At 35.4% G+C, this 15,468-nt stretch overlaps 1 protein-coding gene across 1 annotated transcript in view; it reads left to right on the top strand.

Annotated features, from left to right (window-relative positions):
• LOC107671454 (protein argonaute-1-like) overlaps positions 1 to 14,811 on the top strand; it is a 26,617-nt gene extending 11,806 nt beyond the window's left edge. The window contains exons 8-17 of the mRNA XM_016464376.1: positions 662 to 784; positions 2,581 to 2,714; positions 4,113 to 4,297; positions 4,378 to 4,537; positions 4,976 to 5,066; positions 8,368 to 8,562; positions 8,889 to 9,023; positions 10,151 to 10,252; positions 10,337 to 10,536; positions 13,524 to 14,811. Of these exons, the coding sequence (XP_016319862.1) occupies positions 662 to 784; positions 2,581 to 2,714; positions 4,113 to 4,297; positions 4,378 to 4,537; positions 4,976 to 5,066; positions 8,368 to 8,562; positions 8,889 to 9,023; positions 10,151 to 10,252; positions 10,337 to 10,536; positions 13,524 to 13,632 (1,434 nt within the window). The 3' untranslated portion in view covers positions 13,633 to 14,811. The remainder of the gene's footprint in view (positions 1 to 661; positions 785 to 2,580; positions 2,715 to 4,112; positions 4,298 to 4,377; positions 4,538 to 4,975; positions 5,067 to 8,367; positions 8,563 to 8,888; positions 9,024 to 10,150; positions 10,253 to 10,336; positions 10,537 to 13,523) is intronic.
• The last annotated feature ends 657 nt before the right edge of the window (positions 14,812 to 15,468 follow it).

Below are 15,468 nucleotides of genomic sequence, written 5' to 3'. Positions count from 1 at the left end.
ATATATATATATATATTTATATATTTATATCAGCTCCCTACATACTATCAGCATCAGTGTTAACCATTGAAAAACCAACATTTAGATTCATTTACTTTGTATTTTATGATATATTGCCAAGATATACTTTCAGAATTGAAATAGAATAGAAAGTGCTAGAGTTAGAGGGTCAAATATATATATTTGATATATATATATATATATATATATATTTATTTATATATTTATATCAGCTCCCTACATACTATCAGCATCAGTGTTAACCATTGGAAAAACCAACATTTAGATTCATTTACTTTGTATTTTATGATATATTGCCAAGATATACTTTCAAACGTATCAAGTAAATAAAGACTTTTCCAGAAATTGCTACTTTTACTTTAAATGCACATATTTGGTCTTATTGTTTACAGTTCATCAGTGTATGTTATTCCGAAAAAAAAAAAAGGCTCTTTTGCGAAAATGCAATGAAATTACTTTCCTTTTCTAACATCGTAAAGCCATTTGTGAGATGTGATGCCCAATTTTCAAATCAATTCCTATAAAATGAAGATAACTTTTTTCTCATCTCCACCATCCTGTTTCAGTCAGTAATGAATCACATTACGGAAGTAAAATGGGCTGTGAATGCTTAACTATGTTTTTTTTTTTTACTGCTCAGATGAAGAATGCTGACTTTAATCTGGATCCCTACATTCAAGAGTTTGGAATCAAGGTGAAGGACGACATGGCCGAGGTGACGGGGAGAGTCCTTCCCGCTCCCATCCTGCAGTACGGCGGTCGGGTGAGATCTGTTTTACTGTATCTGAAGCTCAAACGGGTCCTGTTCTACCTCCTGTTCTTGTTGCTCAAACAGTAGATCATAACGCTTGCAACGCTACGGTTATGGGTTCGATTCCCGGGGAATGCATGAACAAGGTTTAGAATATATATATATATATTTTTTTTTTAAATATTTTAAAACAGCGGTGTCAAACTCAGTTCCTGGAGGGCCGGAGCCCTGTAGAGTTTTGTTCCAGCTCTGCTCCAACACACAAACCATGTAGTTCTCACCCTGTTTTAAGGGTGCTTTCACACTTGGTTCGCTTGCCTGGTCCGAACCCGAGTTCGATTGCTCCCCCTGCCCCCGCTGGACTGTGTTCATATTATTTTATTTGGGTCCGAACTGCAGTTCGTTTGCGTCATCAAGCCAGCAGCTGTTTAGAGAAGGCGGCAAATGCATAACATTGCTCTCTGCACTTTTATATATTTACGTTTTTGAACCGTTCGTTTTGTTTACAAAGCTTCGGTACATAACGGCACTTACGTCTGTCTTACGAATGTACTGCAAATGCTCTAAAGAACGCTGAAATCGAACAGAAATGAGATATACAGCTCTCTGTTTGCAGCGTGTCAGTCACGCTCGTCAGGAAAGTGAGTGAAACACACACACAAACACACATTTTTATCAAATAATGCATCATTAATAGCGGTTCACTTTGGTACGATTGCATTCACATCAGCAGCAAACCGTACCGGAGTTCACTTGAACCGTACCCCAGACCACCCTTTTCATGCGGACTCTGGTACGGTTCGCGGGTGCGCACCCGAGTTCGGAAGACAGCGTTCACATCATCCACACGAACTGAACTCTGACGTCAATCGAACCCGGGTGCGCACCAAAAGTGCTAGTGTGAACGCACCCTAAAAGAAGTCTCTTATGTTCACTAAGGCTGCATTTATTCAGTCAAAAATACAGTACAATTGTGAAATATTATTACAATTAAAAATAACTCTTTTCTATGGCAAAATATATTATAAAATGTAATTTATTCCTGTGATCAAAGCTGAATTTTCAGCATCATTACTCCAGTCTTCAGTGTCACATGATCCTTCAGAAATAATACTTGTGCTGATTTGCTGCTCAAGAAACACTTATGATTATATTTTGTTTGGGGTAAGTAAGATTAAAAAAAAAAACAGGAAAAAAAGAATGAATACTTATTCATCAAGGACACATTGTGACAGTAAAGACATGTCTAATGTTACATAAAAATATATTTCAAATAAATGCTGTTCTTTTGAACTTTCTATTCATCAAAGCATCCAGAAGAAAAGTATCACAGTTTTTTTCACAAAAATATTGAGCAGCACGACTGTTTTCAACGTTGATAATAATCAGAAATGTTTCTGGAGCAGCAAATCAGCATATTAGAATGATTTCTGAAGATCATGTGAAACTGAAGACTGGAGTAATGATGCTGAAAATTCAGCTGTGCATCAGTGGAATAAATGACATTTTACAATATATTCAAATATAAAACCGCTATTTTACATCGAAATATTATTTCATAATATTACCGTTTTTACTGTATTTTTGATCAAATAAATGCAGCCTTGGTGAGCAGAAGAGACTTATTTCAAAAACATTACAAAATCGTACTTATTCCGAACCATTATCTGGTAGTGTATACATCACTTTAGATAAAAGCATAAAATGCATAAATGTTGACGTGCAACTTTGACACTTCCAGCGCCGCTTCATCATCACCTCCTCCAGTGTGAGATTTCTAAATTCTCTCTCTTTCTGCCGGTGAACAGAATCGTGCCATTGCGACTCCCAACCAGGGTGTGTGGGATATGAGGGGAAAGCAGTTCTACAACGGCATCGAGATCAAAGTCTGGGCCATCGCTTGTTTCGCCCCACAGAAACAGTGTCGGGAAGAGGTGCTCAAGTAAGGAAGAACACATATAGAACAGAATAAAACCGGTTTCTGTACCTTCCCTGCAGGTTTTCTCCAGACACTCACGTCTGTTTTGCATCATTTGTATTTTTCACTGATGCTCACATGCATTGCTCTGATGTTTTTACAAAGTGAAGTGACATGAGGCCAAGTATGGTGACCCATACTCAGAATTAGTGCTCTGCATTTAACCCATCCAAAGTGCACACACACAGCAGTGAACACACACACACTGTGAACACACACCCGGAGCAGTGGGCAGCCATTTATGCTGCGGCGCCCGGGGAGCAGTTGGGGGTTCGGTGCCTTGCTCAAGGGCACCTCAGTTGTGGTATTGAAGGTGGAAGGGAGCGCTGTACATCCACTCCCCCCACCTACAATCCCTGCCGGTACGAGACTCGAACCCACAACCTTTGGGTTACGAGTCCGACTCTCTAATCATTAGGCCACGACTTCCCAAATGCAGCCTTTGCTTACTTGTACTTTGTACTATGTACTTTGTTTACATTCAAAGCTACTGTTCTTATTCCTTGTTATTGTTTTGTAGATTTTGTTTTTGTCATTTTTAGCATTCTGGTTGGTTGTTAGGTGATAGATGAAAAAAGCCATCCTAAAAGTCCGCATTTGCATTGTCTGCCAATTTTTTCCCCATATATCGGCGCTTGTTGCACGTGTGTAAATGGCAAAAACACTTGTTTAGTGTTCGATTTTCTTTTTATTACTTTATTTTTTTATAGTATTTATTTTACAGTATTATTGCAATCTATTTCTTATCAGTGTTATTTTAGTGTCATTGAGATACTATTATAGTTTTTATTAATTTTTTGAATAAGTTTTTATGTTTATAATTTCTGTTTTCATTTTAATTTTAGTTTTCATTTTAATTTTTTTTTTTAATTTACTTTCAGTTAACATTTATTTTAAAAATGCTTTTTTATGGTTTTAGTTTCAGTTTTAGTTAACTATAATAACTGTTTCTTATTTTTCTTTTTTTTATATTTTTATTTCACAATATGACAATAATATCAATATTGTAATCAATAATCATTATGAAATCATGGCAATTATTATTATTATTATGTTGTAATATTGAATTGGTCAAAAATGGTTACTGAAAGAAGTTGTAGAAAGAATGTACCCACATTTTTTTCTCAAATCTTGCAGCCCTAAAAGGATTTCACACTCAAAAACAAAACAAAGAATTAATTCAAATGCTGTTCTATTGAACTTTCTATTCAAAGTATTTTAAAACGGTATCAAAAATATTTAAAAAATATACAAAATATTAAGCATCACAACTGTTTTCAACATTGGTAATAATAAGAAATGTTTCTTGATAATAAAACAGCTATGAATACTTTGGTGTTAATGTGATGATCTCTTCCTCAGGAACTTCACCGACCAGCTGCGTAAGATCTCAAAGGACGCTGGGATGCCGATCCAGGGTCAGCCGTGTTTCTGTAAGTACGCACAGGGAGCCGACAGCGTGGAGCCCATGTTCAGACACCTGAAGAACACCTACTCCGGACTGCAGCTCATCATTGTCATCCTGCCCGGAAAAACACCCGTCTACGGTAAGAAGGTCACACACAGAGCAGAGCCGCCCTCCTGCCAAACGCCGTCAGACTAATGAACACACGTTTGATCTGTGCAGCGGAGGTGAAGCGTGTGGGAGACACTCTTCTAGGAATGGCCACTCAGTGTGTTCAGGTGAAGAACGTGGTGAAGACCTCCCCTCAGACGCTCTCCAACCTCTGCCTCAAAATCAACGTCAAACTCGGCGGCATCAACAACATCCTGGTGCCGCATCAACGGTGAGAGTGTGACTGAAGTCCCTCTGGATGTGTTTAGATTTAGCTTGAGCATTAAAGGGACAGTTCACCCTAAAATGAAAATTAGCCCATGATTTACTAAGCTTTATAATAGCAGTGAATGGGTGTTATTTTTCAATAGTCCAATAGAAGTCCAATAAAGCGCATCCATCCATTATAAAAAGTGCTCCACGTGGCTCCTGAAGCGAATCGATGCGTTTTTGTTAGAAAAATATCAATTTTTAAAACTTTATAAACCGTAATCTCTAGCTTCCGCTAACTGTCATATGCGCGTTCACGAGAGAGTGGCGTCCAGCGGATGACGTAGGATGTAGCGTAAGTCATATACACCTAGGATTGCTTAAGGGTGAGTAAATCATGGGGTAATTTTCATTTTTGGGTGAACTGTACCTTTAACACTTTATTTGAACCTTTTCTTAGGTCGGCAGTGTTCCAGCAGCCGGTGATCTTCCTCGGAGCAGATGTCACTCACCCGCCGGCTGGTGATGGGAAGAAGCCGTCTATTACTGCTGTGAGCACATCACACACACACACACACACACACACACACACACACACACACACACACACACGCAGCATTTTAACACTTTCAGCTGTTGTTATAAAGTCTCTTGTGCATTTTGAATGAGATTTTAAATCCAAGTAGGGCTGAGAAGCTGTTTGCCTTAAAATCAACTGGCTTCACGTCAATAAACTAGGGCTGTCAAGCAATTAAAATGTTTTATCTAATTAATTACACAATGCTGCAATTAATTAATAAAATGAATTTTATATTAATCGCACATAAAATTTCATGAGAAATCACCCCCAAAAGATCATTTAAAGCCATTATTGTATTACATGAGAAATGCATGAAATAGACATTACAAAAAAAGCTTTACAAAGAATTTGTTTTTGTTTATTTAATTTCCTATTTTCTTTTTTCATTTTTGGGTGAACTATCTCTTTAATTAGTTTTTTATTAATATTGAATTTGTATTTTTATTTTCAGCTTTTTTATTAATATGTAAATATGAAATAATTTTTAATGAAATAACACTCTAAATAAGAAACTAAAACTGCCAGTAGGTGGCGGTAATTGTTTCAGTGAATAATTCATTGATTCATTCATTCGATTCAGCTCCCTCATCACATGTACCTTTCCCTCGCTCGTTTGACTCACGCCTGGCGCTGAGGTGAAGTTGGAGTGCGCGTCTGAAAATTCTCCTGTTTTATGTGGTCGTAAAGATGTTCAGCGTGTAAATAAACGCAATTCTTGTCGAGAAAAAAGAGACAGAAGCAGCAGTTGTGCATGGGGTGGCCAACTGTGTTAAGTGCATTAAATATTTTTAAACTGAAAAAAATTAACCGCTGAATTAAAATAAATACAATTATATCGGCCACCATGCTTTACAAGATATCGGCATCGACTGTCAAAAAACCAATATCGGTCGACCACTAAATGTATGTGTAGAATTTATGATCAGAATTAATGTTCAAATTTGGCAAAAAAATTAGGGAAATATCAGGTAATTTTTAAAAATTGTGATTTAAAGGGCTGGAAAATATAAAATAATGTAATTGAACTTTTTTATTTAAACAATAATTAAAAAGTCATTTAATTTTTTTTACATTTTTCTTTTTTTCCTACTCCAAAGTACTGCACCTTTGCTCTTTGTGGGTGCAAATTCTATGAAATAATTTTTATAAGTAATTCTCATAAATTGCAAACGACTAGAAACGTTGCAGACGACTAGGTGTCTCCTTGTCGACCTCTTGCTACAGATATTGTTCATGGAGCTTAAATTGTTATATTTAAATTGCTTAAATATATATACACTGCTTCTTTCAATTTATTATACAAAGTCTAAACAAAACTGCATGATAATTTAGATGATTTACTCAAGCAGCTTTCTTGAACTGACCAGTCATCAGATGTATTATAACAAGAACATCTATTATTGATCTAGGACATAATGAAGTTATATAAATCTAACACAACTCTCTGTAAACCCAAGCTTAGCCGAAAGCCACTTAATTTGAGGCTCATACTGAAGGCTGTAATTACCAGCCTGCTGTTCTTTGTGGCCGAGTGCCGCCCAGTTTCCTGCCTGCTCCAGAAGTGGCTCGGGACACGGGTGGAGTGAAAGGGAGGATGTGCCGGAGGTGGGCAGAACAGGATGGGAGCTTTACAAAGAGAAAATGGCTCGCCGGTGACTCACAGACGCAAAGGAAATGATGTCACACCCGCCCTGCGCATGCAACCTCTTGTACGCGTGTACTCTTTCGGCGGTTGCCAAGCAATGGTGACAAAGGCCTGAGTCACGCAGACGGATGGCGAGAACATTGACAGAGGCAGGCTGGTTTCTGTAGGGAACGTGAGGTGAACTGCTGATGATCATTCTGTTTCCTGCAGCTAGGGGGCAGCAGATTTCTGTACCTTCTCTGCAGGTTTTCTCCAGCTGCTCATGTTTGTTCTGCATTATTGGGATTTTTCACTGATGCTCACATGCATTGCTCTGATGTTTTTACTTCATTTACATTTAAAGCAACTGTGTCACGTTCTTCCTTGTGATTGTTTTGTAGCTTATTTTTTTTTGTCATTTTTTGCATTCTGGTTGGTTGCTAGGTAAAAACTCATCCCAAAAGTCCAAATTTGCCACATTTAGCATCCGTTTGTTTGTTTGTTTGCTCACGGGTCGGATCTTGTTGCTTGTTTGTGAACTGCAAAACCAATTTTTTTCTTTTTTTTTTTGGTGTCTGATTTGTGGCACTTAATTTTTTATTTATTATTTTTTTTTATGTTTTATTTGTTAGGGACAGATACAATAAACATAGATGAAAATGAAACAACAATCATCCCATGCATGTACCATAGTGCTTGTAGCCGAAGCTAATTTGCAACACTTGTCCCTAGGAGGGCTTTTATAAATTACAATTACAATAAACAAGTAGTACACAAATTTATAATATAAGTACACTAAACATGACTACAGGTTTGCTGGTGTATCAACCAAGATTTTGTGGCTTTTTTAAAATGATTATAATTTACAATAGATTTTAAATAGTCAGGCAATGAATTCCAAAATTTTACACCTTTCGCTGAGAGAACAGTCTGAGCAAAATGATGTTTTACAATATATAACTTTACAGTTTCCACTAGAAGCCGTTCTAGTGGATCTACTGCTTTCCTGCAATCTCTCGAATTTGATTTATAATTGGCATTTTATTTTTAGTCTGATACATACACTACCATTCAAAAGTTTGGGGTCAGTAAGATTTTTATTCATAAGTTGATCAAAAGAGACATTTATAATGTTACAAAAGATTTCTGTTTCAAATAAATGCTGTTCTTTTGAACTTTCTGTTGATCAAAGAATCCTGAAAAATAAAATGTATCACAGTTTCCACAAAAATATGAAGCAGCACGACTGTTTTCAACACTGATAATAATCAGAAATGCTTCTCAGGAATCAGCATATTAGAAGGATTTCTGAAGGATCATGTGACACTGAAGACTGCTGAAAATTCAGCTTTGATCACAGAAATAAATTACATTTGAACAGATATTCACATAGAAATCAGTTATTTTTAATTGTAATAATATTTCACAATTTTACTGTATTTTGCTCAAATCATGTTTAAAAGACTTTCTCAAAAACAAAAAAGATCTTACTGACCCCAAACATTTGAATGGTAGCATGTCTGATGAACATCATATCTCATTCTCCACTTAATGCAGAATGATTTTTTTCATCATTTTTGTTGAACCTCATTTTTAATGCAACATGCTCTTATGATGTAACGTGCTCTGACATGACTCATCTGTGCAGGTGGTGGGCAGTATGGACGCTCATCCCAGCAGGTACTGCGCTACAGTACGAGTACAGCGACCCAGACAGGAGATCATTGAAGACCTGTCGTACATGGTGCGAGAATTACTCATCCAGTTCTACAAGTCCACCCGCTTCAAACCCACCAGAATCATCTTCTACAGGGACGGCGTACCAGAAGGACAGTTACCGCAAGTAAGTCATTTTATGATTCATTCAGTGGCATCAAAAATACAGTAAAATTCTGAAATATTATTACAGTTTAAAATAACTGTTTTCTATGTGAGTATATTGTAAACTGTAATTTATTTCTGTGATCAAAGCTGAATTTTCAGCATCATTACTCCAGTCTTCAGTGTCACATGATCTTCAGAAATCATTCTAATATGCTGATTTGCTGCTCAAGAAACATTTATCATTATTATCAATGTTGAAAACAATCGTGCTGCTTCATATTGTTGTGGACACCATCATTTTTTATTTATAGAAATCTTTGTAACATTCTAAATGTCCTTGTGTAGATCCTGCACTATGAGCTGTTGGCCATCAGAGACGCCTGCATCAAGCTGGAGAAAGACTACCAGCCGGGCATCACCTACATAGTAGTGCAAAAGCGTCACCACACCCGCCTTTTCTGCGCTGATAAATCTGAAAGAGTGAGTTTCCAGAAAACAACACTTTAAAGGGGTCATATGATGCTGCTAAAAAGAACATTATATAAAGAATATCTCTTTGGATTTGAGACTTTAGTCTTTGCAACTTTACAGATCTTCTTTATGCACCAAGAGCTTGTAACACTCCAAAGAGAAAGGAAAAAATGAAATTGCATCATATGACCCCTTTAAAGTTAATATTCCTAGAAGCAGAGTTATTTTAGTAGCCTATCACTGATATACTATTATAGTTTTTGTTAATATATTGAATTAGATTTGATCTTTTTTTATTTTAGTTTAATTTTGTTGTTTTTGTCATTTTTATTCAGTTTTTTTTAATATCTGTATAATTTTCATTAAGTTTTAGCTTCAATTTAAGATGCGAAATGTTGCCTCCACAACTAGCTAAAATAAAATAGGTTTAAACTTTTAAAAAATATTTTGTTAATATTCATTTTATTTTATTTTATTTTATGAATGAAAATGTTTTCATGGTTTTAGTTTATTTAGTTTAAAGTTATTTTAGTACTTTAGTGTAATCTAAACAAAATGAGAAATGTTAAGTTAAAATAGCTTAAATAAATGATACATTTAATATAAATAAAAAAAATTTTAATGTAAAAATGTATAAATGAAATTAATAAATTAAACATAAAATAATGTAAATTAAATTCAGTAGCTGAAATAAATGTCTAATTCAACTAGCTGGATTTTTCATGTTTTATTTTATTACAGTTAATGTTTATTTTATTTCAAGTCATAAAAATGTTTTTGTGGTTTTAGTTTATTTAACTTTAGTTATTTTAGTACTTCAATTTTAAATGAAAATGAGAAATGTTGCCTTGGCAGCTAGCTGAAATAAAATAAGTTGTTTTGTTTTTTTTATATGTCAGTTATGTTTATTAGCTTATTTAATTTGAGTTATTTTAGTACTTAAACTGAAAACAATGAGAAATATTGCCTTGTCAACTAGCTGAAATAAAAAAAAATATATATTTTTTTTTTATTAGTTAAGGACAGTTTGTTTTTTTCTAAGTAATCGTTGTTGTTGTTTTTTTTTATTTATTTTTTTTATAGTTTTAATTGAAGTTTTAAGCAGTCTTCATTCTAATCCCTGTGGTTTTGCTCAGATCGGGAAGAGTGGGAACATTCCAGCAGGAACTACGGTCGATACCAGCATCACGCATCCGTTCGAGTTTGATTTCTACCTGTGCAGTCATGCAGGTATTCAGGTGAGCACACCGACGTGCTGCAAGCATTCATTCATGACTGTGTGCCTGTGACTGTGGTTTGACGTTCTGTGGTCCTCGTTTCAGGGCACCAGCCGACCCTCACACTACTATGTCCTGTGGGACGACAATCGCTTTACAGCTGACGAGCTGCAGATTCTCACCTACCAGCTGTGCCACACATACGTGCGCTGCACCCGCTCTGTCTCCATCCCAGCGCCTGCGTACTACGCCAGACTCGTGGCTTTCCGTGCCCGATACCATTTGGTGGATAAGGAGCATGACAGGTGAGGCCAAGATCATGAGCATCTGTAGTTTTGATGTTATTAAACTGCATTAGCTATTAACATTAATTAATGTTAATTAAGCTTAATACAGTAGCTCTGGTCCAAAACTTAGTGAGCAGCCTTGCTGCCTACATAGAAAACTACATCCTAAAGGGCTGTTCCTGTCCTCTGACCTGCTTCTCCATATCTGCTAGATCAGGAGTTCCCAACATTTGTGTTTTGTCAGCCAAACCCCTTAGACGTAAAATATTTACTTGATGTATCCTCTAAAATTTTAGGTTAATATTTCAATAATTTAACAACACTTTTGCATGTTCATGCTTCTCTGATTTTGGTTAATGGTCACATGACATGAAAGTGAACCGATAAATTATAAAAAATGTTATTAGTAGTATTTTTTATTTTAAATTATTTATACTGTATATATATATATATATTTATGCACCAAGAGCTTGTAACACTCCAAAGAGAAAGGAAAAAATGAAATTGCATCATATGACCCCTTTAAAGTTAATATTCCTAGAAGCAGAGTTATTTTAGTAGCCTATCACTGATATACTATTATAGTTTTTGTTAATATATTGAATTAGATTTGATCTTTTTTTATTTTAGTTTAATTTTGTTGTTTTTGTCATTTTTATTCAGTTTTTTTTAATATCTGTATAATTTTCATTAAGTTTTAGCTTCAATTTAAGATGCGAAATGTTGCCTCCACAACTAGCTAAAATAAAATAGGTTTAAACTTTTAAAAAATATTTTGTTAATATTCATTTTATTTTATTTTATTTTATGAATGAAAATGTTTTCATGGTTTTAGTTTATTTAGTTTAAAGTTATTTTAGTACTTTAGTGTAATCTAAACAAAATGAGAAATGTTAAGTTAAAATAGCTTAAATAAATGATACATTTAATATAAATAAAAAAAAATTTAATGTAAAAATGTATAAATGAAATTAATAAATTAAACATAAAATAATGTAAATTAAATTCAGTAGCTGAAATAAATGTCTAATTCAACTAGCTGGATTTTTCATGTTTTATTTTATTACAGTTAATGTTTATTTTATTTCAAGTCATAAAAATGTTTTTGTGGTTTTAGTTTATTTAACTTTAGTTATTTTAGTACTTCAATTTTAAATGAAAATGAGAAATGTTGCCTTGGCAGCTAGCTGAAATAAAATAAGTTGTTTTGTTTTTTTTATATGTCAGTTATGTTTATTAGCTTATTTAATTTGAGTTATTTTAGTACTTAAACTGAAAACAATGAGAAATATTGCCTTGTCAACTAGCTGAAATAAAAAAAAATATATATATTTTTTTTATTAGTTAAGGACAGTTTGTTTTTTTCTAAGTAATCGTTGTTGTTGTTTTTTTTTATTTATTTTTTTTATAGTTTTAATTGAAGTTTTAAGCAGTCTTCATTCTAATCCCTGTGGTTTTGCTCAGATCGGGAAGAGTGGGAACATTCCAGCAGGAACTACGGTCGATACCAGCATCACGCATCCGTTCGAGTTTGATTTCTACCTGTGCAGTCATGCAGGTATTCAGGTGAGCACACCGACGTGCTGCAAGCATTCATTCATGACTGTGTGCCTGTGACTGTGGTTTGACGTTCTGTGGTCCTCGTTTCAGGGCACCAGCCGACCCTCACACTACTATGTCCTGTGGGACGACAATCGCTTTACAGCTGACGAGCTGCAGATTCTCACCTACCAGCTGTGCCACACATACGTGCGCTGCACCCGCTCTGTCTCCATCCCAGCGCCTGCGTACTACGCCAGACTCGTGGCTTTCCGTGCCCGATACCATTTGGTGGATAAGGAGCATGACAGGTGAGGCCAAGATCATGAGCATCTGTAGTTTTGATGTTATTAAACTGCATTAGCTATTAACATTAATTAATGTTAATTAAGCTTAATACAGTAGCTCTGGTCCAAAACTTAGTGAGCAGCCTTGCTGCCTACATAGAAAACTACATCCTAAAGGGCTGTTCCTGTCCTCTGACCTGCTTCTCCATATCTGCTAGATCAGGAGTTCCCAACATTTGTGTTTTGTCAGCCAAACCCCTTAGACGTAAAATATTTACTTGATGTATCCTCTAAAATTTTAGGTTAATATTTCAATAATTTAACAACACTTTTGCATGTTCATGCTTCTCTGATTTTGGTTAATGGTCACATGACATGAAAGTGAACCGATAAATTATAAAAAATGTTATTAGTAGTATTTTTTATTTTAAATTATTTATACTGTATATATATATATATATATGTTATATTATATTATATTATATTATATATATATATATAGTGCAGATTCACACACACACACACACACACACACATATATATATATATATGGCTTATTATATATTATTTGTTATTTTAGTTTTATATATATATATAAAAACAAAATAGAAGAAAAGAGAAGAATCCATAAATAAGATGAAATGATGCAATCAGTAGGACGCCTACAAATGCTGTTTAGGTTTAAGAACAGAGCTTTTATCTCATTGCCAGAAACAATATCAATCTTTTCTGCTTTGTATTTATTTGATCAAAAATACAGTAAAATTGTGAAATATTATTACAATTTCAAATAACTGTTTTCTATGTGAATATATTGTGAAATGTAATTTATTCCTGTGATGCGCAGCTGTATTTTCAGCATCATTACTCCAGTCTTCAGTGTCACATGATCTTCAGAAATCATTCTAATATGCTGATTTGCTGCAAAAGAAACATTTCTGATTATTATCAGTGTTGAAAACAGTCATGCTGCTTCATATTTTTGGTGAAAATATGATACGTATTCGATTTTTTTTAGGATTCTTTAGTGAATAGAACGTTCAAAAGAACAGCATTTATATTTGAAATATTTAAAACTTTTGTAACATTATAAGTGACTAAACTGCCACTTTTTTTGATGCTCTAATGCATGTAATATCAGTTTTAAAGTCCTCTGTTATCTGGTCTCTATGTTTGTAGCGGGGAGGGCAGCCACGTCTCTGGACAGAGTAACGGTCGGGATCCTCAGGCTCTGGCCAAAGCCGTGCAGATTCACCACGACACCATGAAGACCATGTACTTTGCCTGAGCAAATCTATGCCACAGGGACCGCCACACACCCCTCGAGCCAGTTCACAGGGTGCTACCAGTCCTACAAAGCCCACAGAACCCAACATGGAGACTCACACTTTGAGTTTCATTGAATCTGGCTGAACTATGCTAATTTTTTATTTAATTGTGTATTATTGTATACTACCTTCGCACTCCCACATGTATGTATGTATGCAATATGGAGGGAAGGAACACAGACGAAGCTGTCGTTTTGTATGCCACCACAAAGCTGCCTCTTAACCTGACGCCAGAGTTCAAACGCCCCAAGTGGAGGAATCGTTGTTACTTCCTCGTTAATTTTCTTGTTGTGAAATTTTCTTTTTAAATGTTTATTTTTGTGAATGACATGGTACATTAGCACTTAGTTTTAGCTGAAAGACACCACGAGCCTAGCGTTTACCTGTCGCAAAAGAAGCGCAGGTAGTGATCGACTGTAGCATAAGACGCAGATGCAGGTGTCTCGGATGGATTTTAGACTCGCCGTTAGTTAAAGAGTGGCCAAATTAGCATAACGATAGATGGACCACTGAGTGCTCACTGCATTTGCACTCTCACATCAGCATAACACCGAAACCAGCATTATGCACCGGCCAAACGCCATGCCAACTGGTGACAAAGGCCCCTCGTCTGTAAAACGTGTGTTTTAATGCACTTGAAAAGGATGATTTTCCTCAGTTTTTTTTTACTTCCAGTGCACATAAATCTTCCTGAACTTACAGCAATAGTTCACCCAACAATGACAATTTCTTTAAATCATTTATTCACCCTCGTGTCATTGCAAACCCTGGATTTTTTCTTCTTCCATGAAACAGAACGAGCTGTTTTCAGTGCAACACTAGATAGAGGGTGATTTATACTGTAAAGTGCCATGTAAGTGTATAAAACTAGCCCGCATGACTTACATATTATAATCCAATCTTTTTGAAGTCATATTTTAGATTTGTGTAAGAAAAAGCACAATTGTAAGTTATTATTCACTATTTTTAAACTTTGCTTTTTGTGTTTTAAATACGCCTGTAAAAGAGATTTGAGAACTGCAATGAAGGAGACGATAATCAGTTGATAATCACGTAATTTTTGGTCTGTTCCTTACATAAATGTATTATGTGAATTCAGAAGACTTGGAATACAGTATTTTCATGGCAGTATAAGTTACCATCCAACTTTGTTATACAGAAATATATATATATATATATATATATTCTGTTTTTTTTATTATTTTTTTTGTATTTCTTTTGCATTTTTGGGTGAACTTTTCCTTTAAACCTTTTCTTCCACTTGTCTCTGTAAACAAAGCAATACAAGGTCACTGAGGCAAGTCATAAGGAAAACCGCAAGTCATGTTTAAGATGATAGAAGAGAATGAGATGTGTTTGTCTCTACCGGGAGCTCGAACAATGCAGGAAGTTGTTTGTATATAGTGAGCCTGTCCTCTCTCCCACACAGGCTCATGAAGGACGTTGGGTCGCATCTACACAGCTTCCACCAGTCATAGCCGTTCTGCATTATTTTCAAGCGTGCCGTTGGTAACACTGCCACATTCCCTTCCCAACAAGCACATTAACACTTGCCAGTATCATTGACCTGACGCCCGTCGGTGCAGTGAGCATGTGGGCATGCCGGAAAACGCCTTTTCCGCAGGTTAAGGGAGCATTATGTCATGTAATCATGTCATACGGTGGATGTATGAAATGCATGTTTAAACTGAGTTGGTGTTGTAACTGGAGCCTCTTAGTAATCATATTAAGACTGAGCCCGTATAACATTTGATGCCATACTTTCTCACCCGTTTGCCTTAAAATGAAAATCTGTC

Source organism: Sinocyclocheilus anshuiensis, unplaced genomic scaffold, assembly GCF_001515605.1.
Source record: "Sinocyclocheilus anshuiensis isolate Anshui unplaced genomic scaffold, SAMN03320099.WGS_v1.1 scaffold552, whole genome shotgun sequence".
NCBI lineage: Eukaryota > Metazoa > Chordata > Actinopteri > Cypriniformes > Cyprinidae > Sinocyclocheilus > Sinocyclocheilus anshuiensis.
Note: the sequence above shows the minus strand (reverse complement) of the source record. Positions and strands in the feature narration are given on the sequence as shown.